Below are 13,577 nucleotides of genomic sequence, written 5' to 3' on the forward strand. Positions count from 1 at the left end.
AGATAGAGATGAGAGGGCTGCAAGAGGAAAGGGTGTACATGTTTTTTCTTCTTTAAAACCGGAAAATTACAATCAATCAATATGTTTTCTTTTCATTTACATCTTTCTCTTAATATGTGTTACGACTTAAAATTGATATTAAGGCTTCTAAACGATACATTCGTTTTGATAAATGTTTTCTAATGCTTTCTTCTTAAATTTTTAAGAAGATTAGAAAACTATGAGGCCTTTCGTTTTAGTTTTTTTTTTTTCATTATTGATAATTTTGTATATAGTATGCATATTATAAAAAATATATAAATATTAACTTCATTCATGTTTTCTTTTTATGAAACTTTGTTGGAGGGGATGATTGGAAATCACAGACAAATCTGTCATCATGAAATATAATTTTGTCTCAATGTTATTATTCATGATGAATGTCTTTGCGCGTGTGCACTTCATCAGAATAACTTCATTGTTATTACAGTCAAGAACAAAACTTCGGAGAATAGCAAATCAATTGAATTATTGAATTCTGTTTACTAACAAGAAAAAACATAATCAAATTATTAATGAGTATTTCAATATACTTCATTTAATATTTTTTTATTCTTTTTATTTTTCAAATTAGATGTTAAAGGTATTAGTTATGTCATTAACTATGATATGCCAGGTAACATTGAAGATTATGTCCATAGAATCGGTAGAACTGGTAGAGCTGGTGCCACAGGTACTGCTATCTCCTTCTTTACTGAAGATAACAAATCTCTAGGTGCATCTCTAATATCCATTATGAGAGAAGCCAATCAAACCATCCCACAAGATTTATTAAGATACGACAGGAGACAAAGAGGTCCTCACCCAAGATACGGTGGTGGCCGTGGTGGCCGTGGTGGTTACGGTAGACGTGGTGGTTTCGGTGGTGGCCGTGGTGGTAACGGTGGTAACGGTGGTTTCAACAGATCCAGAGATGGTGGTTGGGGTAACAGAGGTGGTAACTACTAGAGAATGCTAAGTTCCATCTATAAAAAGTTTTCCCCTCAACAAATTTTATAAATATAAATATTATCTGTACAATATAACTAATTAATTATAACTTGAATAGCATTTCTTATAAAATATATCGATTTGAATAAAAACATATTACAAATATATGTTTTCATTGGAGTCAAGACGCAGTTCATTGAATAATGAACTGTATAATTTAAATCTTGTATTGCGTTGTATTGTATTGTATTGTATTGTATTGTATTATAATTATTTGAATCAGAAATATATAAATATAAATATATATATGAATATACTGCAGAAAACCAGTAGTATAAGATGCAGAAGTAGTAGAGTAGATTTAGTGATATAATTTATGAAATGTGAAAAAAACATAACGACAACAGAAAACACTAAAGAGCACAGGGTTAGATAGATCAACTATCTAAGTAAAAAAGAAAAATATCAATAAAAGGAATGGAAAAAATAATAATAGAAACAATTGAATTGTTCTTGGTAAATTTTATAATAAATAAGTAATCTTTTTATGAAAAAAATGAATAAAGAGACAACCACACTTATTCGTTTAGGAAATAGTAACCAACAATGAAACATAGAATAGCAACAATAACAGCCAATTGACCATTACCTTGGTTACCTTCAGTTTTTTCTTCTACCTTTGGTTCGAAGATGACCTTCTCACTAGTGACATCGACTTTACCAATACATTTACTCTTTAGTAATTTCAAAGCATCATCAGAATGACCGATATCTACAAAATATTCAGTAGCGTCTCTACCGGCTTGATCGAAGATAATTTCATCACCACCTGGATGTTCATCTAGAAACTTGGAGACATCGTAGACTTTGTCATCGATAATGATCCAAGTATCCTTTGGAGAGTTGTGTTCAGCGATTTCTTGATAAGTGTAAACGGTAGACATTATTATAAAGTGTGTATGTGTATAAAATTTGGAAACAATTTGTTTGTACTTTTTTTTGGATACAAATGAGAATTGTAAAATAAACAGAAATAAGAGATGAAAATTATAATATCAAGAGTTAATCAATTTCGGCTTAGTTATATATAAATCAGATTTAACTAAATATGTAAGATAGAATTTTAACGCTGTTCTCTCAATATTGCATTAGTATGTATATATTTACAAAAACTGGTCATCTCGTTTATCGCTTCTCTCAGGATAAATCAATTAATTCGTTAATTCTCTCTCTTTCTTTTTCATTCAAAGTTACAAAACAAACAACGCACAACAACTCGCTTTTGGAAGACCGTTAAAATGCGTGAAGTTTTTTCGTTTTCGCTCGCTTTTTGGCTTCATTTTTTTTTAGTTGCACGGGATTTTCGTTGTCTCGTTTGATAGTGGATGAATAAAATTTTCACTCGTTGCGTCTCATTTTCTCTATTCAGAAAGAAACGAACTTGAGCTGAAATAACAATCTCCCACTCAATATATTTTATGTGTAACGGACTTTTCGCAGTTTACGCCATCGAATACATTTTTATAAGCTCAAAATAGTGGGGCTAATGATTGCTGCTGACAAATACATTTTCGCTGTAGCTTCGATGCAGAACTTTATCAGAATGTACGTAAATATCGGATTCAAAATAATGTTGTAAAAATACTGACTTTATCGGATCTACTGGAAGGTAAAAATCAATAAATATTCGATGAGTCTAATTTTGTAATGTTATGAATTTGATTGCCGATATTAAACATTTTATTGAAATAAAGAGAACTAACTATAAACGTGTTCCCCTTTTCTTCAGTACATTACGGGTTGTTCGATATCAATTTTAAAGTAAGGGTCTTCTTGTCTTGCCTACCTTGAACTTTCATATTCGTTCGCTCCCTCGTCTCTTTCATGAACAGTTTTAATGTTAAATGTATGTATATTTATTTTTATAATAGATAACAGACTATATATATGTATAAACTCTTTCTCTACTGCAGAGTTTTAATACTTATTAATTAAGGAATTCCTATTATCGGAATCATGATCACATCGATTGCATAAGTATCATCACTACTACTAATATCATTATTTTCTAAATAAGTACGATGTAAACCCATCAATGTAATATCATACCCTTGACTCTCTAAATATTCTTTAAACAATCTCTCTTCTCTCTTCATAGCTTCTTTATCTAATTCTTTAAATCTTAATCTTGTAAAGAGTGAAATCATTGAACAAATAGAACCCATCCCTGAAGAGATTATTCAAACTCGGGTTAAATGTTTAATTTATTGAATTGAAGTATATTATAAAATTATAAAATTATTAAATATTGGTATATTTGTAGTTGGAATTATATTGTACAGAAAGGTCCAACGTTATACACATTTGTGTAAACGAAGAAAAAGTTACACTAAAGTCTAGGAATATGAATGTATTAAATGAATAGCATTATGGTATTCAATTAATTATAACAGAAACAAAGTTGAATCAAAAGAAAAGTAATAAAGAAGACTTGTTTGGGAAATTAACGTTCTTGTACGTCAACGGTGTGGTCAAGCTTGTTAATAACAGACTCTTCAGAATCGTTTAGCATTTCAACATGAGTTTCTTGGTCCTTGTTGATACCCATTTGAGACATATCGTAACCAGACTCTCTTAGATACTCTAAGAATCTTTCATCTTCTCTGTTCATAGCTTCTTGATCTAAATCTGGTAGGAAGAAATAAGAAATAAAAGCAGAGAAAATACATAGGGAAGAAGAAACCCAGTATGGAGCAGATAAACCGTACTTTCTAATGATAGTTGGGAAGACATAAGAACCAACAAAGGCACCAACTTTACCAATCATAGCAGCAACACCGTATAAGGTACCTCTAACTGGAGTAGCAGAAATCTTGGAGGCAATACAACCGGCGTTGTCACCAGCAGAGAATTCACCTAAGGTCATGAAGATACCGTACATAACAACGAAACCACCAATATGTTCTCTCAGGTGGTCTAAACCACCGGCTAAACCATAACCAATAGCAGATTGAATAACTAAACCGACAGATAAAGTCAGACGTGGACCGAAGTAATCAGCAGAGTACGCACCCAAGAAAGAACCTGGGATGTAAAATAAGTTGAAAACGACATTCCAACCAAAGTTTTGATAGATGGAGGCATCTTCTGGCAAAACAAGACCAATAATGATGGATGAGTAAGTACCAAAAGCGTATGAGGAGAAATCGTATAAGAACCAGATGATGGAAATCATAGCAGTTCTGAACCAGTAAAACTTGATAATACGCCAGTATGGTAAACCCTTGGTAAATTTGGTCTTTTCAAATGCCTTACCTTCCTTGTACTTTAGTCTCAAGAAGAATAAGGATATTGGTGGAATAGCACCTAGACCAATAGAAATTCTCCAAACTGGAGTCAAATGATCTTCCTTGCAAATCCATAACAAAACTAATGGGACGAAGGCACCTACGACGAAACCAGAGTCAATAGTGAAGTTAGTAAACCAAATGAACCATCTATTTCTCTTACCGGCTGGTAATAGATTAGAGGCTTCAGCGGCAGCTGGGGAACCAGATGAATATTCAGAACCAATGGCAATACCTAAGAAAAATCTCCAAGCTGTTAAAGCAGCGAATAATCCACCTGGCTCAGTTCCCGATGTACCTTTACCCCAAGCACCAGCACATAAAATAGTGAAGACGATTAGCATACTAGTACCAAATAACATAGAAAATTTACGAGAATGTTGATCAGACAAGTAACCAAATATTAATTGACCAACGACAGTACCAACGAACACAATGGAAGAAACATTTTGGATAGCACGCGATTCTGTGTAAGCTTTACCATATATCTTAGCGAAACATGTGGAAACAGAAGAAATGGAGTTATTTATATAACCATCGGAGAATAAACCTGCACCAGTAGTAATAATGGCCCAGTATTTAGCTAGACCCTTTCTGTTTTCGTCTTCATCGGAACCGACAGTGTGGGTTTTATCATGATGTTTTTCGTTACCTTCAATTGAACAATCGGAACCAGATGAAATTTCTTGAACTTTCTTCTTATCGTGTAAGATAATGACTTCCTTTCTATGTCTGTTGATAATAGTTTCCTTGAACTCGGCAAGGGAAGATGGGACATCCCTTAATACCGGACTGGTAAGATGCTTGTTTTCGTAAGAAGACATTTTTTTTCTTAACTTGTCAGGAGGAAAACTAATGTTTTGTTCGATGTTATATCTGAATACTGAATATTAACAACGAATAATAATAATGAACAGGAAAGAATGAGGAAAGATTATATTTCGAGATTAGAATGTATTTTGATCTCTTTATATATTATTAAAACTGTTAATTTTTATTGATTAAAAAAATCGTTATAGTTTCTAGTAAAATATAAATTAAAATAATAACCCACGAGTGCAATGATTGCTAAACATCGACTAAGCATACACCATATTACAAGTTTTGTTCTTAATTGAATACCACCAATGAAAAAAAAAGAAAAAAGAAAAATAAGGCAAAGAATTTTAGATGATATAACCTTGTTGAAGAAACTACATCGAGGTTTCAGGTAGCTTACTTCACATGATGAAATTTGCAAGAATCTTTATTGGAAAAATATGTGATTTGCAAAGAGTGGTCATATTGAAATTAGACAATCACAGCAATTTTGTCGATGATAAAATACAATGGCTCACTAAGTTACATTAGAACAATAGGATAAGCCGGCATATTTCAGTAAGCATGTACATATAGTTGTTCCAAAATTTTCTTTGCTTTTCTTTTACTGACGTACCATTGCTACTTTAAACAAAAAGACAGAATGTGAAAAACGTGCACCTCGACAGTTATCTAATTATTATCTTGTTGATGATTATCGTCTAATTACTAGTATTTTCAATTTTTAGTTCACCGAGCGCTGCGTGAAAATAGTCTAAATGATGAAAAAGAGTCTCTCAGAAATTTTCATCGATTATTTTGAAAACAATAGAAGATGACCTGAAAAACATAAAAAAATATACTAATGACAAAGACAATCAAACGAGAACAGAACGCACAAAAAATATCTGTAAAAATTTGAGGGAATGTTGTGTGAGAATCAGCAAAAATATGTTAAGGGACCTTAAAGATACCCGAGTTTAAGTTAAAATAGATGATTATTACTATTTTTGTTGTTGTTATTTTTCCAAGGCAATCAACGGTAGTACATATTGTTCTAAAGTCGCATACGGTTTCCGCTTTCGGAAAGACAGACAATAAGAGAATTTGGTGCATGGGGTAAGTAAAATGGTCCGAGAGGAGATACTTTCCCTTTCATAGGATTAAATGTAGTTCAGTTATTTTTGTTTAGGCCTCTGCTTCTCATTCAATTAGATATTTCTCTATGCAACCGACCCTGTTCTCTATTCTGGATGTCACTCTACTTTTGGCGAAGGTTACACCTTTGTTTTTTTGCTTGGAATTCACCATAACAACCAAAATAATTGGTATGCCATATAGTATATGATTATTTTGAGAAAGAAAGAAAGAAAAAAATACACGGCAATATTACAAAATGTTACTCATTCTTTTTCAAGTGTTGTTTTGTTCTTGACAGTCTAATTAACGTTTCAATATTCATGATAATAACTACTCATGACATATCGATAAGACCATGGTGTAATCTTGAACAAAATTTGAAGTTTACTGAGTCTAAAAATGGTATATCACTGAAATTTTCTTGATAATTATTCTTTGTACAATACTTGTAAAAAAAAAAAGACTCTGTTTCTGCCATACGGGCTGCCAGGTTAATCAAATTAGGCTATCACATAATGGCATTAGCTTCATTAGATGATACACGTGCTCTGGTATAAATATATTCTATTTCAATGATGAAGTCCCTTTTAGGAAGCTCTAACCCTATTTCTCTTTTTATTTATTTCCTTCTCGAAGGTATATATAAATTTTTCAAATAATAATCCATGAAACCTTTTATGTATCCACGGAACAGTTATTGATTACATATGATTACCAAGTTACCTTCTTCAATTTGACACACTCAAGCCAATCTTTCTAAACAATCAAGACAAGGTGGAGTGAGTTTGAACCCACATGGACGACAGGTAATCTTGTTAACAGGGTAACCATATCTCAGACTATTATTTTATTACAGATAGAATACAGAAACTCCATGCGAGTTGACATTTTACGTTAATTAGCATGATAAATAAGGTGCAGGTTTTTTAAGTTTATTTTGTTATATGATCTAATTTACAAAAATTTATAGGGTAACAAAATTAATAATGAACAAAACAAACAATTGGTACGCCGATCTAATGAAGAGGAATAGTTCGTCAAACTGAAGAGGAAGATTGCCAACATATTTGTTAATGTTATCCGCCTCTTTATAACAATCCTTTCTGTCATGTTCATGTTCCTTTTCTTTTTCTATTATATTTATTAATGTTATGAATGATGATGTGATATTTTAATGGTTTAATTTTATTTCGTCTACCATGAGAATTTAATACCAGCTTCGGCTAGTTTTTCCATTCTGGCCTGTTGTTTAGCCACAGCTCCTTCTTGTAATTCCTTGGCACTCTTCTTAATATCAGCCTCTGCATAGGCTCTCTTTCTATACTTGAATAATTTTTCAATTTTAGCACCATTACCTAACAAACGTACTTGAAGAAGATGACCCATAAGTAAATAGTTATTCATAGCCTCTTGTGCAATTTTAGCGTCATCCTTGTTAGCAAACTCTATGAAACCATAATGTCTAGAGTTACCACTCTTTTTATTTCTGGCTAATCTAACTTCCTTTAAATCCCCAAATTGAGAGAAATATTTACTTAGTTCTCTTTCATGGAAACCATGAGGAAGTCTACTAACATATATGATACTGGAATATTGGTCGTTCTTGCCCTTTTTACTTTCACCATCATCTTGGTTCTTCTTGGACTTTAATTTCTTAATGTTATGCTTAGAACCTTCCTCATTATCAGATTCAGACAAACCTTCGATGTCAGAGTTTAATTCATCGGCAGAAACTTCATCAGATTCACTTTCTGAGGATTCAACTTCAATATTATCATTGATCTTTTGAACAGGTTCAGCGACATCCTTAGCTGCTGGTTTTTGAGCGTTCTTTGTAGAGCTTCTAGTAGTTGCCATCTTGTATACTTAGGGATCTTTCTACTTTGAACAAGTTAAAGAGATTGAAGTAGCAGATACGTTAACCTACCTATATATATACTCAAATATAAAACCTACTATCTCTTCTTCTTTTTTTTTTTGCAAGAACAAATCATACAGAGATGAGATGAGATGAGATGAGCATCTAAGAAAAATTAAAAAAAATTTTCAATCCAGTTGAAAATTTGTTCGCACGCGAAAATATATCGCTATATACGAGAATACTTAACGGTAATAATTGACAGTCTATCAGTCTTATAAAGTACACACATACTTAAAAAGGTTATAATATACAACGGTTAGGTATGATTAACGCGGTATCAGTTATGATATATGATACTGTTGTAGAGGTTCAATTGGATCTTTGAATTCTAGCATCGGCCAACTTTCTTGCACGAATATCAGCATCAGATCCAGCTTCAAATCCATTTCTAAAGTCCCAATTCATTTCTTCACCTTTAGTTAAGAAAGATGTGTTACCATTCATTTTCAGTTCCCATTCTTTAGCGCAGACATCTTTACCGTTACTCTTGATCAAATCAAATTGGTCAATAGAACAAGAACCATTACGGATGACAGTACCTTTGTCATCAATGGAGACAATTGCATCTGGGAAACCTAACAGATTCATACCCAGAGCAGCTTTTGTAGCAGCATGGGTTACAATAAGTATACTTGAAACTTCTGGGAATACTTCTTCAACTCTAGGTATAAAAATACCAAGAAATTTGTTACATCTTTCAAATATGTCTTCTTTAGTTTCACCTTTATCACTTGGTATAATAGATGATTCCCAGTCTTCGGAAATCATACTATCAAATAACCCATTAAGTTTAGATACGGGAGCTGGGATTGGGATAATGGGTCTATCTGGTCTATACCATTCACCTACACCATTATCGACGTACAGTGGAATATCTAATTTCTCTTTTACAGGTTTACTAGTTTGTAAGCAACGGTAAAATGGTGATGAGAAGATTAGTTGTGGTTTAACATCTAGTTTAGCAACAAAATCAGCAAGTTGTTTAGCTTGGTCTATACCATGTGCTGCCAGTGGTACATCACTATCCACATTTGTTGGTGGTGGTGGATAAGGGCCGTCAGGAAGCCAATTTGATCTGTAACCGTGTCTTGCTATGTATATTGTTTTGATAGCCATTATTGTGATTATCGATTTTCTCAAACGTTAAATTTATCCTATATTTACAATGCTGGTGTCAACGAGGTCAGAACAAAACGATCAAATATCTGTTTTTTAATAGATATACATAATAAAAACAATTGAAGTAAACCCTGTTCATTGAAATATCTAATATTTATATTATATAATATTGTAAACATTTTAAATGTTGCACGTTCCTACATCTTTTTGCCTTTTATTCCCGCAATGAGCAACATCGGAGAAAGAAAAAGAAACGAGAAAGAAGAGGTCTATACGTTTTGTTTTGTTTTGTTTTAACAATATAAACAAAACACTAGGCAAACGATTGTTCATCTACTTATTCATGGCTCCATTTGGTAAGAATATAGTTAACTATCAAAGAGAAGAATGATAATATGCAATTATTCTATAATTTTATTATGTAATATTAATGTATCTATATAGACTTTTTGGTTTTCTCTCGTCATTGTTCAGTAGCGTCAACCGTATCTCCATAAAAATTTCCCAGACTAGCCTTCTTTTTTGGTACAATAGGAGGAACTTTTTTAGTTAACCCCTCTATTGGAACATTCTCCAGACTCTGTTTCTTATTTGGAATAATAGGAGGTGTTTTCTTTTTTCCTTCCGATGATTCTGGAAGATTAATGCTGGTATTGTCATCTTCATGAGACTCAGGTAGACCCTGTCTTCTTGGTTTCACAGAAGGTGGACGTGATACTACAATCGGGACTCTTTCTATATTTTCCACATCAGAATTTGAATCGGTACGTTGGTTTGTATTGTCCTTATAATTTCCTTGTCTACTTCTTGATGTCGGTGGCACAGGCGCTATACTTATGTTACTATTCTCTCTTTTTGGGAGATCAGGAATGCGACGAGGTTCTCTATTAGATAAAGAAACTAAAGAAATAGAAGACGAAGAATGTGCTGTTAATGGTACTGGAGGAGGCATATTTTTAACAGGTGTTACATGAGGAGAAGGAGACCTTTTGTGAATTGGTTCCAAGTATGCTTCCAATTCTATATCCTCAATATCATCGTCAGTACTTAATAAAGAGGTAGGCCCCACGGAATCATCCTTAATTTTAAATTCTTCATATATTTTCTTTGATAATTCATGTTTCTTTTCCTCGTCGACTATCGATACATCAGTTCTATATGCAGCATAGACCGGTCTATGATCACTAATAGTTAATGGTGCGGAAGAATACGCCAGTGGATGAAGATTAGCACCTCTATACACTATTCTATCCGTCCACGATGGTGTTCTTCGTTTTTCGGAACTATCGTAAAGGTTCGTTCCGAAATCAAATTTATAAGTTGGTCGAAATTGTAATGCAGGTTCACAGTAATCGTGGAATATAATACCAGAATCAATCTCTTGAGTCAATTGATCATGCTTTAACAATCGATCGATATATCCTTCTCTTTCCAATTCTAATTCTTTTCTCACTACTTCATTAGCTAAATTAATTCTATAATTCAAATCACCAAACCAAAAAACAGAATCATTATCCAAGATTTTTCTTGATCTAGCAAATGAGATATTCTTATTGATAGATAAATAATCGTTAGCACGTTCATCAACGTTACTGTTACCTGCAGAAAAGTGAGCATTCACGAAACAAAATGATGTACTTCCATATTCGAATCTAATAGCAACAGCACCTTTGTTTCCTGTCATACCACCAAATCCAGTCTTCTTTGTAGAACCCTCTACTCTTTTCACATTTTTAACTTTATCTGCTTTAACAAAGAAAAGTATCACTAATGAAGTCATTTGTTCCACTCGTAACAAAATATATTGTTCATCATATTGATTCAAACAGTCCTTTACTACGTACTCCCAGAATGAACCCTTTGTATTATCTGCATTTAGTATTGCGCTAGCAGACATTTCGATAACTTCTTGTAAACCTAATACAACGATATCTGGTTTGAATTTATCTCCAATTGGGAATAGCCATTTAGATAAATCGGCTCTTTTTGACATCCCGTTCACGTTATAAGTACCTATCAATAGGTTCATATTAGAGGTAGCAGTATATTGATCTGACATTTTAGATAACTCTTCATTAATATAGTCACCAATGGGATCATATAATCTAACTGGTCTTTGGTTTGGTAATCTACCAAGTAATGCATCAATATTTTGTTGTTTACCTTTATCCATGAAATTGTTAATATACATTCGACTTACAGATTTCTTGGCATCAGATAACGCACCAGATAATGACATTTTACCCTTTCTAGAATATGATGATTTCAATGCATTTGTTCCCGTATAAATTTGTGAAATTTGATCACCTTGATCTGCCCATAATGCATTATGTTTTTTGATAAAATCAGATTCATCGACATTCGCTCTTGGCGTAATTAATTCCACATCATGTAAAAAAGTTTTAAATAATTCATATGACATTAGTTGTTGTACCAAATTTGTTCTATCTAAACAATCCAAACAATTTGTTCTAAAGACACCATTTTGTTCGGATATTATTTGATCTTCTTGAACATCATAACAATAATAACCTTCTGTTAATAAAGCATCTTTAATTAAAGGTAATAAGTTCTTTGCAGCATTGAACCCATCCTGAGCAGTTTCTCTATGGAAATCAAATTCTGTTAAGAATATATTCTTATTAAAACCTAATTTATCTGACTTTTTTAAATGAGTTCTATATCTTCTTGATAATTCAATTTCATTTGATTTAGTGGATAATAAATTGATAATATTTACAGGTCCATACTTACTTATCAATTTAGCAAAGTGTTCATCAAAGACAGGTTGTGTAGCCTCTAAGGATCTTGTTATGGTAACTTTTGCATTCATAATTGCTGCATCTTGTTCCCAAAATATTGGTACACTACCTCTTACTTGAGTGAACGCATAACAATATTCATTGGAGTACATTATCAATTCGGTCTCTACAAAATTCGCCACGTTTCCTTCATCATCAATACCTCTTGCGTTAAACCTCGTTCCTGCTCTTTTCCAACTTTGTTTTGATATTACAGTCAATTCAATTTTTAATCTTTTAATATAAGTAACAAACGTTTCAGCGAAACCTCGTATCACAGTTGTTAAAAACCCTTCATTATCCACAATATGTTTTGTATGAGAATCTAATCTATCTCTATATGCCAAAATTTCTTCCATAAGGAATGAATTCCACATATATTCTTCTTCTATAGTATCATCATTAACCAAATTATCTTCATTCTTAAAGCCTCTATTTTGTAAAGTAGTTGTCAAATCAAAATCATTACTATAGTAAAACGAACCATTTGACATCAATTTCCTTACATCATAACAAGGGTGTCTAGATAATTGTTGTTCTTGTAAATCATTCATATCACCTGCGATAGGTTTCCCACTTTGATCCAATTCAATAAAATCCCATGTATTATCATTTAAACAAAAGAAATCAATTGCATATATCTTATTAATTATTTCATGAGGTATTGGAGATGCAACTTTTGTCTTTCCCGTGATTACACCGATGAATATTAGTCCATCGATCTCTAACAGTCCAATAAAACCATGAACTTCATGAGGAGACAGTCTTCTAAATCTGTGATGTTGAAGTTGTTCCTTCGGAATCAATTCGATGGCACATGAAGATTTCTTTGATATTTTATCTTTCACTGGAGAAAAGAGTAATGCGTATGATTCCGATACAATTGCAAGTTTCCTCTCTCTACGTTCTGTTGATAAAAGGATCAGCATTCGAATAATAAGGATACTAATATTATATCTGATAGGAATAAAAAAAAATGCAAAATTAGAAAATGAATAAAAATGTAGCGAAACTAAATATAGTTTCTCTCGAAGTTGTATGTGTCTTTTTTCTTCCCTTTTTTTTTGAAAAATAACTTTGACTGTTCTAATGAATCCAATAGAGGTCTAAAAAGTGACAATAAAGTATAAATAAATGAGTATTTGAATATAAAATGGATACTTTATTTTTCTCAGTATACTATATCGAAATAGAAAAAACCCACTTGGTCTAAATTACCACTTATTACAAATTGGATGCACTCTTTGCAATAGCTAGTAATAATTGATTGTAGTTTCAGTGTATTACACTAACTATATTGCTAATAGGAGATTTAAGTTCATGAAAATAAAAACTGTCAGCGCACACTAATTCAAATGTCTATACGGGCAGTACAATAATAACAGTATTATTTTTAGTATAGCGTAGTGTAATATAACGTAATTCCCCGAGGCTCAAAAAACAAAAAAACAAACAAATTGAAATTTGAACGAGGCAAGCGGT

At 32.5% G+C, this 13,577-nt stretch overlaps 6 protein-coding genes across 6 annotated transcripts; 1 reads left to right on the plus strand and 5 right to left on the minus strand.

The window, feature by feature from the left end:
• Positions 1 to 648: 648 nt before the first annotated feature.
• Positions 649 to 987, plus strand: DBP2 (DEAD-box ATP-dependent RNA helicase DBP2; the record flags this gene model as incomplete). Its single annotated transcript, XM_041548603.1, has 1 exon — positions 649 to 987. One exon carries the CDS (start codon positions 649 to 651, stop codon positions 985 to 987), a length of 339 nt encoding a protein of 112 aa, XP_041404537.1.
• A 560-nt stretch (positions 988 to 1,547) lies between these two features.
• Positions 1,548 to 1,913, minus strand: CYB5 (Cyb5p; the record flags this gene model as incomplete). The annotated part of the gene is made up of 1 exon (XM_041548604.1): positions 1,548 to 1,913. The coding sequence occupies one exon, from the start codon at positions 1,911 to 1,913 to the stop codon at positions 1,548 to 1,550; it is 366 nt and encodes a 121-aa protein (XP_041404538.1).
• Positions 1,914 to 3,472: 1,559 nt separating this feature from the next.
• KABA2_01S15092 (uncharacterized protein) lies at positions 3,473 to 5,140 on the minus strand (the record flags this gene model as incomplete). Its single annotated transcript, XM_041548605.1, has 1 exon — positions 3,473 to 5,140. One exon carries the CDS (start codon positions 5,138 to 5,140, stop codon positions 3,473 to 3,475), a length of 1,668 nt encoding a protein of 555 aa, XP_041404539.1.
• Positions 5,141 to 7,448: 2,308 nt separating this feature from the next.
• Positions 7,449 to 8,111, minus strand: NOP15 (rRNA-binding ribosome biosynthesis protein NOP15; the record flags this gene model as incomplete). The annotated part of the gene is made up of 1 exon (XM_041548606.1): positions 7,449 to 8,111. The coding sequence occupies one exon, from the start codon at positions 8,109 to 8,111 to the stop codon at positions 7,449 to 7,451; it is 663 nt and encodes a 220-aa protein (XP_041404540.1).
• A 373-nt stretch (positions 8,112 to 8,484) lies between these two features.
• Positions 8,485 to 9,291, minus strand: KABA2_01S15136 (uncharacterized protein; the record flags this gene model as incomplete). The annotated part of the gene is made up of 1 exon (XM_041548607.1): positions 8,485 to 9,291. One exon carries the CDS (start codon positions 9,289 to 9,291, stop codon positions 8,485 to 8,487), a length of 807 nt encoding a protein of 268 aa, XP_041404541.1.
• Positions 9,292 to 9,757: 466 nt separating this feature from the next.
• On the minus strand, positions 9,758 to 13,024 carry KABA2_01S15158 (uncharacterized protein; the record flags this gene model as incomplete). The annotated part of the gene is made up of 1 exon (XM_041548608.1): positions 9,758 to 13,024. One exon carries the CDS (start codon positions 13,022 to 13,024, stop codon positions 9,758 to 9,760), a length of 3,267 nt encoding a protein of 1,088 aa, XP_041404542.1.
• Positions 13,025 to 13,577: the final 553 nt, after the last annotated feature.

Source organism: Maudiozyma barnettii (genome assembly GCF_903064755.1).
Source record: "Maudiozyma barnettii strain CLIB 1767 genome assembly, contig: KABA2_01, whole genome shotgun sequence".
NCBI classification, from domain to species: Eukaryota; Fungi; Ascomycota; class Saccharomycetes; order Saccharomycetales; family Saccharomycetaceae; genus Maudiozyma; species Maudiozyma barnettii.